Raw genomic sequence first — 15,909 nt, forward strand, 5'->3', positions numbered from 1 at the left:
CAGAAATCTTCTGTTCGTCCCAGCCTCGGGCGATCAAGACAGGCGGTCATTCCCTCTGTGAGTCTCGCCTATGCGGAAACAGGAAGTTGAAACAAAATAGGCGGGACTCAGAGAGGGAAGGTCCCGACGTTTGCAGCCTGTCTTGATCGCTGCCCCTGCTGAGTCGCCGAAGAGGGACGCGGGGAAAGTGCAGGCAGAGAGAAGATGGTCAGCGTGCGCGGGGAGGTCAGCGTGTCGATTGGGGCCATCAGCAGCGTTTGTGCTGAGTCTGCCCACGTGCAGGATGCGGCGGGTAGGGGCCTCCAACTCGTCTTGGGCGACTGGGCCTGCGGTGCAAAGCTGTTTTTGCCGGCTTGGGGGGGGGGGTCGCGAATCGGAAGAAGGGGTAGTCTTATACGGCGAGTATATAACAAACTCTATATTTTAACTGTAAAAGTTGGGGGGTCGTCTTATACGCCCAGTCGTCTTATACGCCGGCAAATACGGTACTACTGTGGTTTTGGACATCTCCACTGTGTGTTTGCCCAACACTTTTATTAACCTTGCAAATAAAGCAATCCAATAAAAATGAACTTATCGTTCCCTTCTACCCCCCCCAAAAAAAACAAACCAAACCTACGTATCTGAGACCTAATCATATGAAACCTTCATCCTTAACCCTAAAAACATTACCCTTCTTCAGTAACTATCTATACTGCAACTCACAGCCCAACAGTGAGCTATATCTTCAACTTCTGCACAAGAGAGACCTACAAGGATTAAGGAGCACACAATGAAGCTACTAAGTAGTAAATTTAAAACAAATCGAAGAAAATATTTCTTCACTCAATGTGTAATCAAACTCTGGAATTTGTTGCTAGAGAATGTGGTAAAAGCAGTTAGCTTAGCAGGGTTTTAAAAAGGTTTGGGTATTTTCTAAGAGCCATTATTAAGATGAACTTGGGAAAATCCACAATTTATTTCTAAAATAAGCAGTATAAATCTGTTTTAGATTTCTGGACTGGCCACTGTTGGAAACAGAATCTGGTCTTGATGGACTTTTGGTCTATCCCAGCATGGCAATGCTTATGTTCTTAGGTCACCTCTTGCCTCAGTTTAAATAGGCATTCTGTTCCAGAGTGGGCACTGAAGATACCCATGTATTAAAGCAAGCCAGAGTCCAGGAACAAACTCTGCAGTACAGGGATCACTAACCGTGCTGTTAGGTCCCTCAGCTCCCAAGACAACACACACTAATTCAATTTATTAAATATTTTGTATCTGTCCCCCTCAATCAATCAATAAATCATGGTCAGCACAGCAGCTTAAATTTAGCTGCAACTAATATGAAAAGCCAAAGGAATGGATAGAAAAGGGGACCTGTGCTGCAATGTTTGAATTTGGAGTTTATAGACAGTTTTAGCAAAAGCCAGGTCAGAAGCTGAACACTAGTAAAATATCTGTATTGTACAGTATAATCTCGTTATAATGGACTTCAAGGGACCTGGAAAAACGGTCCATTATATCCAGAGTCCGTTATATCCAGAGTTGCATTTTTTTAAAAACTTTATTTAGGTCAACTTGAAACAACGTTTAATCAATGAACAACAGTCACTGCACAACCATATCAGCAACATCAAGAACAAAACTCCGCAAAACATTGGTATGGCACGAAATGATTGCAAAACCAGAACACTAAAAGATGGTCTAAAGCATTATATCGTACTGTACTGGAAAGAAAAATACTCTGTCATTTTCTTCTGGGCTGCATTTTGACACTTTATCACCGGCACGCCATGCGCCTTATAGGTGGAGCCTGCAGGTCCATTATAGCCGAAGAAAACTACAGCTAAAAGCGGCTCTGGGAACCAAATTGGTTGTCCGTTATATCCAAAAGTCTGTTATATGCGAGTCGGCTATATGCGATGATTTTCTGTATGTTTATAATGGCGCATGGCCAGGACCAATCAAGATATGTAAACCAAAACAAAGCATATAACTATCTTCAACCAAGATGAATCACTTGCAAAGATTCAATCTTCATTATTCTTTCCCCAGAAGTAAAAAAGGGAATGCCAAGCAGAGGAATAAAATACTACATTATTATTATTTTCTTCAGAAAAGCTGAGTGAAAAATTATTTGATTTATTAGATTTACTTAATATATTATTTTAAACTTTTGTCTTCCATAATCACTACCAAATAAAGGCAAATAAACATAGGTCACACACTAAGACACAAACTCTCAACATAATATAAAAAGAATAAAAAACAGTGGCAAAAAAACTAAAGGAATAAAAGCTCCATAGAATATTGATAAACATGTATGCACCATGACCATGCATGTTGCTTAGTTGAAGTAAAAAGTCGTAAGATGCTTTCAGTTCCCATATAGCCAAACTTACAAAAGGAGTAGGTTTGTGTGACTAGTGTCTTCAGAGAAAGCTTACCTACTATCTAATCTACAGCCCATTGGATCTCTAAGGGAGAGGAAGAAATAGAAGATGGTATGAATGGACAGACAGGATAGGCCATACAGTCTTTATCTGCCATCATTTTCTATGTAACATAAAAGAAAGAAAGCAATAAACAATGAATGACAGGGTTTTTTTTGGCTGGGAAAAACCCTTTTATCTTGTTTTCTTTCTATTTTTTATTTTATAATGTTGACAATGGGGAGGACAACTCAGAATCATAGAAATGGCCACAGAGGACTAAGGCAGTTTAGCTCTACTCTCTTTGAATAGGCTATGGAAGACAAAGTCCAAACCTTCTATCTTGATTGGATGTCATCTCTGGTCAATAATATAATATGAAACGTGTGAACTACGATAAATACCACAGCAGTTTTGCAAATCTTCTTCAAGGAGAAAGATCTCTCAATACGAGGAACTTCCATTATGGTCAGGGAACTTGGAGTAATACAATGAGGATATCATAGTAACATAGTAAATGACGGCAGATAAAGACCCGAATGGTCCAGCCAGTCTGCCCAACCTGATTGACAGTCTCTGCTTGAAACCTGGCATTTTCTGCTTTCAGCTACTAAAACAAATCTTTGCTGTTCTTATCCAAACTCAAGCAGGGAAGTTGAAATTAGGTTCAACTTTTTTTTATTTTTAGCTTATTCTTGGAGTGATGAACCAAAAAGACACTAAGACCCTGATTCTATAAAGGGCGCCCGGTCTCAGAAGCCGACAGGCGTCCTATACAGAATCGCGCCTACAGTGAACCTGATTCTCTAACCGAAGTTGGTTAGATAATCAGATTCACTGTAGGTGCTACTGCTGAGTTTATTACGGCAAGGGATCTCCCTGCCACAATAAATTTAGTGGAAGCGCCTGTGTCCGCCAGTTCCCCCCCCCCCCCCCGAAAGAACGCAGCAGGAGGAATGCCCAATTCCTCCCCCCCGATGTTAGGGACTCCCTACCATCTGCACCCCCACCCCTCCTAACTCCTCCATGGACCCCCCCCCAACCTTTGAATGTTAGCCAGACAGATGGGTTTTTTCACTGGCCGGCAAGCAGGCCCGCCTCCATCAAAATGGGGCGGGGTGTTCTAGCAGAAGGGATTGGGCATATTTTACTATTCAGCCAAATATGAATAATGAGCATTTAGTTTTTACACTTGATATGTGAGGATTTGGCAAGATATCCCCGATCCAGCAGGGGAGAACACTTTGAAAGAAACGGTGCTAACGGCTCACCGAGACCAGCAGCAGTATCGAGAGCCCCTCTCCAGCAGGGCACCTGATCACAGTTACACCCCTCTCTCGATCCAGCAGGGCACCCGGTCACAGCTCCACCCCTCCCCCAATCCAGCAGGGGAGAACACTTTGAAAGAAGCGATGCTATCGGCTCACCGAGACCAGCAGCAGTATCGGGAGCCCCTCTCCAGCAGGGCACCTGATCAGTTACACCCCTCCCCCGATCCATATATATTTTTTATTTCTCTTGATACTTATTTTTTATCTCTATTTTTTTATTTATTTTTAATTCTATCTTTAAATTTATTTATTCATTACTTGGTGGAATATTCATTTCTATCTCTATCTCTGTCTTTATATTTTATCTTTATTTTTCATAAATTGTCTCTTCAGGTACTTTAGTTAGATTGTGAGCCTTTGGGACAGTTAGGGAATTTCCAAGTACCTATCTTATTTATTTTTATTTATTGTATCTTTTAATGCATTCATTTTTGTAAACCGCTTAGAAACTTCACGGTTATTAGCGGTATATAAGAATTAAATTAAATTAAATAATAATGATAAATGAAATTAGAGATCAAGTGTTTATTTCAGTAGGTTTTAGTACAGCAGAGCCCTGGATTATATTTGTATTTAAATCACTATTCAGCCAAATACAAATCAAATACGAATATTCAGTACAATTCTATTTGGTACGACACTTGAACATTAGCAGAACAGTTGATGTGAAAAGATGACAAATCTTCCTTCAAAGAAAAAAGGCCATCAAAATGAAAAGTCAACTGCCTAATACCTTGTTTCCTGCTTAAAACAGATCAGGGGTATAAATGAAAATGTAGAACAATAAGGAAGAAATAAAATTTGAGGATACAAATATCCTGACTGAAGAATTAAAAGGGTAATATAAAAGTTGCTGGTTGAAGCTAGGAAAAAATTAGCACAGATGCTGAAGAAAGTCATAGAGTCTGCTGGAATATGTGTCACCAGGCAGACAGAAAACCAGAAATTGAGAACAGCTGTGGGCCTGCTCTGTCAACTTCATCCTTTTGGCACCATGCATGGTCACATGACAAACTTGGGCGTCATGAAGAATCTTCTTCCCTTCAGAGGAAAAATATATATTTCTTCTGTAGCTTTTCAAAAGTTTCACAATAAAAAGTGTTCCCTCCTTAAGGCTTTGAATTCCCTTAACTGGGAACTAGTATCTACTCCACTGTATACTCCTTCATGACAGGAACCAGCAAGGAATTAGGAAATACAGGACCTGGAAGAGGACTAAGCTTAGCTGTGCTGACATATTGTTTTAATTTCTCCGCTGTTGTTTAACAAAGGAGACAATAAATCTGTGATAGTTTTGTCCATCTTTAATTTTATTTCAAACTTAATGTATGTATTCACTCTTCACATAGAAAGACATCAAACCTCACTCTGAACAATGTGTGGCGGAGTGGCCTAGTGGTTAGAGTAGTTGTCTCAGCACCCTGAGGTTGCGAGTTTGATTTCCACTGCAGCTCTATGCGACTCTGGACAAGTCACTTAACACTTCATTGCCCCAGGTACAAAATAAGTACATGTCTAAAATACTGCTTTGATTGTAACACAGAGAAAGTGATATATCAAGTCCCATCCTCTAAATTACTATGTTTGGATTCACACAGCTCAAAAAAGGTGTCCTCAAATTTTGCTTGACCCATGGCTAACATCTCTTGAAATAATGAAATGGAGATTCTGAAAGAAATGTGTTCCTGACAATCAATCACTACACCAACTCTACTTCAAAAGTCATAGCCACTATAGACTTCTGTGTTGATGGTGTCTGGCACTGCTCAGTTAAGGCAGTGTACTGATATTCAAGAAAACGGAAATCTGCAGATTGTTATATTTTGTCTTGGACAAACATAAAAACCTTACAAAAGAAAAAGATTCACATCCTTTTGAGAACACAGATCCCTTCTTCAGATCTAAAGAATACAATTGAAGAAGGACCTGTGTGTGGTCTTGAAAAATTCATGGATCTTTTCATCTCTGGATAACTTTCATGCTGGTCCAACAAAAGTTATCACAGCCTACAAAGAAATCATGAATCATTCATTGAACAGTTTAGACAGACCAATGTAGCCTCTCAAACATCTGAAATCAATTTTAATACATTGCGACACATGGCTCAGGACAGGAAAGGACCCTGGCAAAAGAATGGATCACACAATTGTCTCTGACAGTCCATGTACAATGATTGTGAAGATGATGCCACTCAAAATCCCCTGGTAAGGGAAAATGTCCTAACTACATTATTAAGGGGAATATAGAGTGTATATTACAGAACAAAGTTGTGGAGCTTATACTGAGATTCTGTCTCATCCTGTATAGACTCCAGATTTCATTCTCAGAAAAATTCAATGAAACCTTTTATAGCTAGTTTAAAAGTGATAAGGGGAGGGAAGGGTTGTGATGGGGGTGAGGTGTGTGGAAATGCCACTTTGGCTTGCCCTCCCCCTACCTAGTTGCTCCCTCTATTGCCTCCCAAAATACTTCTGTCTAAGATCCCTGAGTATATTCAACAGCAGCAAAATATACAGAACTTTAAAAAAAACCAACTATTGAAGTGACATCTTTTTTTGCCACATGAAATACAAGGGATGAAATTATGTTATTAAGGAAAAGGAGAAGATGATAATAAGGTGCTGGTCGCCTACGTATTTTATGGTTTATATTTTTTGCATTGAACTGTGGGAGCATTTATTACTGATGATGTATGTATTTTGTGATGTAATGTTATGATTTTGTATGTCAGTTTGTAACCCGTCCTGGGTAAGGGCAGGATATAAATAAATAAATAAACAAACAAACTGCATAGCAGAAGGGGGGCACTTCACAGGAGCCAGAAAAATTCAATGTGGATAAAGGTGAGACAGTTGATATTGTTGTGTATTTGGATTTTCAAAATGCATTTGACAAAGTACCTCATGAAAGACTTCTGAGGAAATTAGTCATGGGATAGGAGGTAATGTGTCCTATTATAGATTAAGAACTGGTAGAAAGACAGAAAACAGAGAGTAGGTTTAAATGGTCAATAGTCTCAACGGAAAAGGATAAATAGTGGAGTTCCTCAGGGGTCTGTGCTAGGACCATTGCTTTTTAAACATATTTATCAATGATCTAGAGATGGGAATAACTAGTGAGATGATTTAATTTGCTGATGACGCAAAGTTGTTAAATCACAAGAGGATTGTGAAAAATTGCAAGAGGACCTTGTGAGACTAGGCATTAAAATGGCAGATGATGTTAAATGTAAGCAAGTGCAAAGTGATGCATGTGGGAAAGAGGAACCCAAACTATTGCTACGTGATGCAGGATTCCCATGTTAGGAATCACTGCCCAGGAAAAGGATCTAGGTATAACTGTTGAGGATATGTTGAAGCCCTTGGCTCAATGTGAGGTAGCAGGTAGAATAGAATGTGAGGAATTATCAGGAAAGGAATGGAAAACAAAGATGAAAATGTTATAATCTCTTTGTATCACTCTATGGCATGGCTGCACCTCAAATACTGTGTGCATTTCTGATCACAGTATCTCGAAAAAGATGTAGCGGTGGCAAAAATGATAAAAGGGATGGGACAACTTCCCTACGAGGAAATTCTTCAGCTTGGAGAAGAGATGGCTGAAGGGTGATATGATAGAGATCTACATGGTCGAGTCACATTATTATGACAACTGCCTACCTCTGACATCAGGAACGCACAGCTAATGAATGAATGCACATGTCACGCGCAGACTTCGTGGGTATATTTCTCAAGTACTTTAGCAAGAATGTGAGCCTTTGGGACAGTCAGGGAACTCTAAGTACTCTCTCTTCATCTTAATTAATCTTACTTATTGCATTTCTTCTGTTTCTACTGTAAACCGCTTAGAACTTCACGGTACAGCGGTATATAAGAAATAAAATTATTATTATTATTATTATATAAGGTGGTATGTCAGCAAGTTGCCAATATAGCAACCGTGGCTGTCATGGTGAAAAAGCGTGATTTATCAGACAATGTTCATGGGCTGCTGTGGTTAAACTGTGCAGTAAGAGGATGAATGACCCCTTTTCAAAGATCTGACGTGGTAACTGCGAGACAGCACGAGCCATCAATGCGAGAGATGAACGATGGCTGTGCAGGTAAGTGAGGGCCGATTGGCACACTACTGTGGAGCAATTCAATGTCCAAATGATCCAGGGGGCTTCCAGATGTGTGTCCAAAACAACTGTGCAGCGAACCCTGTTGCGAATGGGGCTCCGGAGCAGATGGCTGGTGACTGCACCCTAGTTCATGGGGGTTCATTGCAAAAAAAAACGGCTGCAATTTGCACAGGAGTACCAACATTGCACTTGCACGAACTGGCAGAGGGTTGCCTTCTCCAATGAGTTACATTTTGAGCTCCATTAACAGATGGACATTGCCTTCTCCAATGAGTTACATTTTGAGCTCCATTGAACAGATGGATATTGCCATGTCAGGTGTGAAACTGCTAAGAACAAACACCCAGAAACCATTGTTAGATGTACACAAGCTGGTGGCGACAGAGTTTTGGTCTGGGGAACGTTTTCTTGGTATGAATTGGATCCCTTGATACCTCTGGAAAGCGCTTTCAACCGAAATGGGTCTCTCTCCATCCCTGCTGATCAAGTACACTCATACATGTTGACAGTCTTCCCTATGGCCAATGGGATCTTTCAACAGGACAATGTGATATGTCATATCGCCAAAATTATTTGCAAGTGGTTCACAGGGAACAACCAAAACTTTCAGCTACTTCTCTGGCCTCAAATTCTCCAGACCTTAACCCAATCGAGCAAATTTGGGACCACCTTGATCGACATGTTCGACGACTGGATCCAACATCACCACAAACACATCAGCAACTATTGAATGCATTGCTGTCTGAATGGATCCAGATACCTCTAGCAACCTCCCAGCATCTTACTGAATTACTCCCATGGTGTCTAGCTGCCGTTTGTGCTGCTATAGGCAGTTATTCTGGATATTAGCAGGTGGTCATAATAATGTGACTCGACTGTAAAATACTGAGTGGAGTGGAAAAGGTAGATATGAATTGCTTATTTACTCTTTCCAAAAATACTAGGACTAGGGGGCATGGGATAAAGCTACAAAGTGGTAGATTTAAAACAAACTGGAGAAAATATTTCTTCAAACGTGTAATTAAACTCTGGAATTCATTGCCGGAGACTTTGGTGAAATCAGTTAATTTAGTAGGGTTTTAAAAAAGATTTGGATAATTTCCTAAAAGATATGAGATAGCTTGGGGAAATCCACTGCTTATTCCTAGGATAAGCAAGATAAAATCTGTTTTACTTCTTGGGATCTAGCTAGGCACTTGGGATCTGGGTTGGCCACTGTTGGAAACTAGATACTGGGCTTGATGGACTAGAATGACAATTCTTATGTTCTTAAATTAGCTTATTTACTAAATACTTCCATTTCTTATTTTTATACTTTCTACTTTCCAAGTCAAACAACCTACTCAATCTTATGTTCTCTCCCTCTTTTCCAGGCAACAGCTAGGAGAGCAAAGGACCACACAAAGTACCACCCCAAAACCAACCTTCATGCACAATCTCTGGAAATATGTTCCTTAAAAGTCTCCTCCAGTCACTATGAACTCTTATTTACTAAAACACTGTGTTTGAGGACACAGAGGAATAGAGCTCCTTTGGCAACTATTGAATAGTACTACTATATTTGCCCAGCATTTGCTAGCATCCCAGCACCTAGATCTCTGTTCTTGTCTCAGGGGTCTACAAGCATTACCTTTGAAGTACACCTAGTCTTGAAATGTGAAAAGTCTGAAACTAGGTTGGGACACAAGCCTGGGTGGGTGAGCGGGCTTTATTTATTTGTTTTTACACTTTCAGGCTTCACATGGGCTTTTTATATTGGATTTTCAAGAGTTACTTTTTTATGTCTCTTCTTCTCTGAATAATTCAGACTGTTCCTTTTCACAGCTGTATAGCTTAGTATTGCGCACAACTAATATGCAAAGATCATGCAGCAGCCCACCAGTTTGGAATTAGCAGTGCACATATTTTTTGTCTAAAATTATTTTATATCAATGCATCCAATGTAACAAAATGTATAATAATCAACCATTAAAATGAAAAACTTACCACACTGAACCCACTACATTGATGAAATTCAGTCCTGTAGTGTTTGCCATGATCTGGGTGGATGAGGTTCCCGTAGTAATGGATGTTACCATGGTGGAAAGGGGAATGCCCATTATGGGCAATGCCTGGTTCAGAGACATTTGCTGTTGAGCAAATGGGGTTAATGTGGACTGAGGGATAAAGCCTGATTCTTGGGGAGTAGGGGTGACAGGAGTTGAGGTCAAAGCATCAGGAGGGTGGGGGATCGATGAAGGAATAGATGGTTTAGGAGTTCCAAATCCTGCTTGTTGAAAAAAATAAAGAATGCTAGATTGTTATAAAAGCACAATTCTTCTTAAAAACAGAAATTACATAGTGCTCAGTCTTATATAACAATTCTAGTTTCTTTCCGTTTCCTAACACTATAGCGACATTATCTTTACAAATGACATGATTGTTTTCACTTAGCCTTTACATATTACAAAACTTGGACAACTGGAAACAATGTGAAGTCCATGTCACTGTACAGTATACAGCTATTGGGGGTACACCACATTTAGAAGCCAAATGAAATAATTCAATAAAATAACCTTAAGCATAAGAGTGACATGGGGAGAATTTGTCCCCGTTCCCGCAGGTATAAATAGAGGATTACTGCACAGGTCCTGGACCTGTTGGGCCGCCGCGTGAGCGGACTGCTGGGCATGATGGACCTCAGGTCTGACCCAGCAGAGGCATTGCTTATGTTCTTATGTTCTTATATCTCCATCCCTGTCCCCACAAGTTCTATTCTCTGCCCCATCCCTGCAAGCTCTGTCCTCATCTCCAAAAGCCTTGAATATTTTAAAATAAGTGCTTGAGGCTTGTGCAGCTAAGGACAGAGCTTGCAGGGATGGGGCAGAGAAAGGACAGAACTCGTGGGGATGGAGACAGATCCTGTGAAGATGGGGACAAATTTAATAGATGAATTAAAACACTCACCTACACTTTCTGCTTTTTCTTTTAAGAAATGCAGTCTTATAATACACATCTATCTTCTGTATTGGCAAAAATAAGGATCGTTAACATTAGCACCAGGTGTTACAGGTGGGGATTTTTAAAGATTAGGTTCTTACCTTAATAATCTTCATTCTGTTAATAGACACAGAAGTCTGTATGTTAGGTGATCAAACCATGCTTGCGAACTGTTGCAGAAGAATATCAATCACATCTTTCAGCTCCTCTTCCTTTACCCAGTCCTCTTCAGTTTGTACCAAAACAATCAATATCCACTGTTAACAGAAGAAAAGAGAAGGAGAGGCATGGGGAATTTCCCTGGAGATATTATACATTTCTGCTGTGTAACTCATGAAAAAGAATAATAATTAGCATGAATTTGCAAATTAAGATGTATCAATGATCTAACCTGATGTGTGCATCTAGCACTAACACTTAAGGAGCTTCAAAATTCAAGCTCATTACATAATTAGTAATTAATTCATATATGTTTATCCAACTGTCAGGAGAAGAATTCCAGTTCTAGACTATAGAGCTGTTCGTAGCAGAAAGTAGGTGAATTGCAAACTCACAGGGCAGGCCATACAGACTTTTGTGTCTATTAACAGAAATAAAATTATCCAGGTAAGAACCTAATCTTTCATTCTGTTACATAAACACAGGAGTTTGTACGTTATGTAATGTACCAAAACAGTGTCAGGCATCTAGTGTGGGAATGATGAACCTGTCCACAAAACTGCGGAGCCAAAAGAGGTATCCTTTCGAGCTGCCATCTCCACTCTATAAAACCTTGTAAAGGTATGAAGAGTAGAACAAACAGCTGCTCTACAGATCTCCTTGGGTAGAACTGCCTGGGACTCTACCCATGAAGATGCCACAACTCTGGACAAATTAGCTTTGAGAGAAATAGGAAGCTGTTTGCTATAGCCAACAAAATTGCCATGTGAATCCATTTAGCAATAGAAGCCTAGTCCAGCTTGTAGAAATGCCAGGATCATAGGAATAGATGCCTCGAAAGGCTCTACCTGGTCTTTGGTGCACAACAGGTGGAAGACCTTCCAGGCCTTAGCATAAGCCGCAAATGTTGATGGCTTTTTGCTCGAAGAAGAGTCAAAATGACTACCTCTGAATAACCCTTGCAAGTTAAGGCTGTGTGCTTAAGAGCCTTCCTTAAGACCAAAGCTCTCTGGGTTCTCCATTGGAATTGGTCCCTGACTGAGAAGCCTCATATGAACTGGTAGCTTGATGCACCTATCTCGTTAAGACGCACTAGGTCTGCATACCAAAGCCAGTGAGTTCAATCTGGGGCTACCAGGATCACCAGCTCAGGGTGATTCTTGATTCTGAGGATGACCTGGCCTACCATGGGCCATGGAGGAAACACATATAGAAACCTCTTCTGGCAAGGGCTGGATCAACGCATCCAACAATGTGCTTCCTGGGTCGTCTCTTCAGCTATAGAAGTGATTTACCAGCGCAAGTTGTTCCTTGCTTCCCCTATCCAGGGAAGCTGCAGTTGGCGTGAATGTCACTGTGGGGACCACCTAGAGCACAGGTGTCAAACTCAAGGCCCACGGTGCGATGTGGTATTTTTATTGACCACCCTGGTGTTATCTTATGGCCGGCTCCCTCCTCCTCACTGCCGCAGTGTGCACAAAGCCACGGGCGACGCATGCGGCTCCTACACTTCAACCGGAAGCCTTCTCTCCGATGTCTCTGATGAGGCGTGGGACGCGTGAGGAGCCACAGCCCATGGCTTTGTGCACACTGCGGCAGTGAGGAGGAGGGAGCCAGCCAGAAGATAACACCAGGGGCGGCAATGAAAACATTGCACCATGGGCTGCATAAAATGGCCAGACGGGAGTCGGCCAGAAGGTAAGACACCCGCCAGAGGGAGGCATCTATTTGAGGCACAGTATGGAGGGAGGGAAACAACAAAGGTAGGGGAGAAATGATTTTATTTTCAATTTAGTGATTGAATTTTGTCAATTTTGAGAATTTACATCCGCTGTCTATATTTTGCACTATTCAGGAAGAAATGCATTTGTTTCTTTTTCTCTGGGGTTGCACTATATGCAGAGTGTTGAATGATAGGGCTTCATTTGTATATATTAGTACTTTTAGTTTTTGGTCCCGTATTTGCATAGGGGTTATCTGTGTTCTCATAGCGCAGTTTAATAGAAGAGGCCCTAAGTGTTGTTAATAAGATTATATTGTGTGTGTATATGTATGAAAAATAAATGGAAAAAATGGTACTACAATTAGGCGGGGTCTGGGGCAGTGATTGGGTGGGGTATAGCCCACAACTTATCCTGTTTTGGATTTTGGCCCCTTAATGTGACTGAATTTGACACCCCTGACCTAGAGAGTAGGGAATCCTGAGTTTCTGTTTGTATGGCTTGGGAAAAAGACTCGGTCTTTCACCATGTCGAAACTCCCAAATACTCCAAGCATTGGGTTGGCTCTAGATTACTCTTCTTGCAATTGACTATCTAGCCCAGATCCTGAAGGAAATCCACAACTTGTCGCACTGCCTGTTCGCCCTTGATGGAATTCTGATCAGCCAATTGTTCCGGTATGGGTGTACTTTAGGGTTGTCCAGAAAAACCTAACACTGGAAAAACTGTGAATTGAAGTTTTTTCCATGAATTTATTTGTGCTTGATCAGAAATTTTTTTTTAAAAAAAATTTAAAGCCTATCTTGGGGTCGCTGAAAGCCACTGAGTAACTAAAGCTTCTTAAAATTTGCTATTAGTTTTCTTAATTGAGCAAATTTCTTGGTATTATAGCTATAACTTATGTTTTCACACTCAGCAATGATATTTTTGATAAAAAATTTTATTAAATGTACCTTTAATATCTGTATTGCATTGTGGAAAATAACTGAAATTTAACATACTTCGCTAATAGCTAAACACTCACACTTTGGTGTAGTAATCTACCAATGGTATTCCAAAGACTCAAGTATTCAATGTCTTCTTGAGATAAAGCCTGCGATGCTGCTCTACTCCTTGCAAGAAGGCCTCATGCTGCACTGGGGAAGGAGGTATGTTTAGTTACATGAGCCACCGTGGAATCCACCTTTGGCTGATTAAACAGCTACTGAAATTCCAAAACCATAGGATAAAATTTGGACATAGTTTTTGTCACCTTTAGGGAGCCTTCCGGAATCTCCCATTGCTCAGTGACCAGCAAAGTGATGTTTGAAACTGTGGGAAAAAAGGTGGTGATGTGAACATTTGTACTGCTCTTGACCGTGCACTGTGAAGTGGATGGCTGCTGGGTTTCCAACTTCAACTCCTTAAGCACATCTGTAATAACATGTGGAATGGTAGCCGACTTGAAAAGCCATCGCACTGATGGATCTTCTCCCTGGGTCAAGTGCAACTATCGCCTCTTGACTCCCGGTCCCCGATAGGGAACTGGAATCCTTCAGGAAAGCAGTTGAGCCCTAGAAAAATAAAAGCATGGAGTCTGACCTCTAATCCTCCCAGTCCTGTTCCGCTTGGTCGCTTAGGTGGGAAGCCGGCTTTCTTCGCAGCAGGGAAACCTTGGAAGAGGGATCTCTCTCTGGGGTTTTCTCATGTCTCGCACCTATCAGGTACATTTTAATAATGACCTTTCAGGCATTTGGAATAATTCATCTGGCGTTCCGCAAGGCTCACCATTGTCCCCATTGCTTTTTAATGTTTATATGTCATCACTGGGTGTGCAACTGTCTCAACTGGGGATAAAACTGTTTAGCTATGCAGATAATTTTACGATCATTATTCCATTTGCTAATTCTCTTTCTGAAGTCATTCCTAAGGCAACAGAAGTATTAGGCCTAATGGAACAATGGATGACTGAATTTAAACTAAAACTTAACTCAGGCAAAATGAACATAAGAAGTTGCCTCCGCTGAGGCAGACCAAAGGTCCATCTCGCCCAGCGGTCCGCTCCCGCGGCGGCCCATCAGGCCTACTGCCTGAACAGTGGTCTCTGACTAATTTTATAAATTACCTCTAATACTATCCTTATAACCTTACCTCTACTCTTATCTGTACCCCTCTATTCCTTTGTCCTCCAGGTACCTGTCCAGACCTTCTTTGAAGCCCTGTAGCGTGCTTCTGCTTATCACATCCTCCGGTAGCGCGTTCCATGTATCCACCACCCTCTGGATGAAAAATAATTTCCTGGCGTTTGTTCTAAACCTCTCCCCTTTCAATTTCTCTGAGTGTCCCCTTGTACTTGTGGTTCCCCATAGTTTAAAAAATCTGTCCCTGTCCACTTTTTCTATGCCCTTCATGATCTTGAAGGTTTCTATCATGTCTCCTCTAAGTTCTTTGTAGCTTCGCCACGTCCATTTGATACCAAGACATCTTTGATTATAAATAAATTTAGCTATCCTATTCAATCTACCATTAAGGTTTTGGGGATAATATTGGATCAGGGCTTGACTATGAAGAACCAGGTGGACTCTTTAGTTAGAAAAGGTTTCTTTACTCTTTGACAGCTTCGGTCCATTAGGGTATATTTTGATGTTTCATCATTTACAGTTTTGGTGCACTCTCTTATACTTAGCCAGCTTGATTATTGTAATATTGCCTATTTGGCAATATCCCAGAGGAATATGCAGCGATTACACATGGTTCAAAATGTGGCAGTTAGGTTGATTTTTAGGTTAAAGAAATATAATCACGTAACCCCCTCCTATCGAGTATTGTATTGGCTGCCAATGGAAGCACGGGTGAAGTTTAAGTTTGGTTGCTTCTGCTTCAAGGCGTTATTTAGTTTATCTCCCAAATATATAATTAAGCTCTTCTCTTTTGCAACCAATAGACACAAGAGAAACTCACATCTGAATTTTTTTTTCCCGCATGTTAAGAGGATGTAAATTTAAAAAACATCATCAAAATATTTTTTCATATCAAGCAGCATTATGGGGTAAAGATTTAGAACAACTACTTATACTTACTGACTCCTACGTGGCATTTAGGAGACACTTAAAGACATATCTGTTTATGAAATATTTAGGCAGTTAATTAGCAAAGATTTGGAATAAGTTCTATTTTAACTTCTCTTCAATTGTAATTTTTAA

At 40.6% G+C, this 15,909-nt stretch overlaps 1 protein-coding gene across 4 annotated transcripts in view; it reads right to left on the reverse strand.

Moving 5' to 3' along the window:
- The window catches only part of SUPT20H (SPT20 homolog, SAGA complex component), a 121,304-nt gene that overhangs the window by 23,949 nt on the left and 81,446 nt on the right, over positions 1-15,909 (reverse strand). For 3 of the 4 annotated variants that reach the window (XM_033947989.1, XM_033947990.1, XM_033947988.1), the window contains one exon: positions 9,855-10,134. In XM_033947989.1, the coding sequence (XP_033803880.1) occupies positions 9,855-10,134 (280 nt within the window). The remainder of the gene's footprint in view (positions 1-9,854; positions 10,135-15,909) is intronic. The other variant, XM_033947991.1, reaches the window with a different exon arrangement.

Source organism: Geotrypetes seraphini, chromosome 6 (genome assembly GCF_902459505.1).
Source record: "Geotrypetes seraphini chromosome 6, aGeoSer1.1, whole genome shotgun sequence".
Taxonomy (NCBI): domain Eukaryota; kingdom Metazoa; phylum Chordata; class Amphibia; order Gymnophiona; family Dermophiidae; genus Geotrypetes; species Geotrypetes seraphini.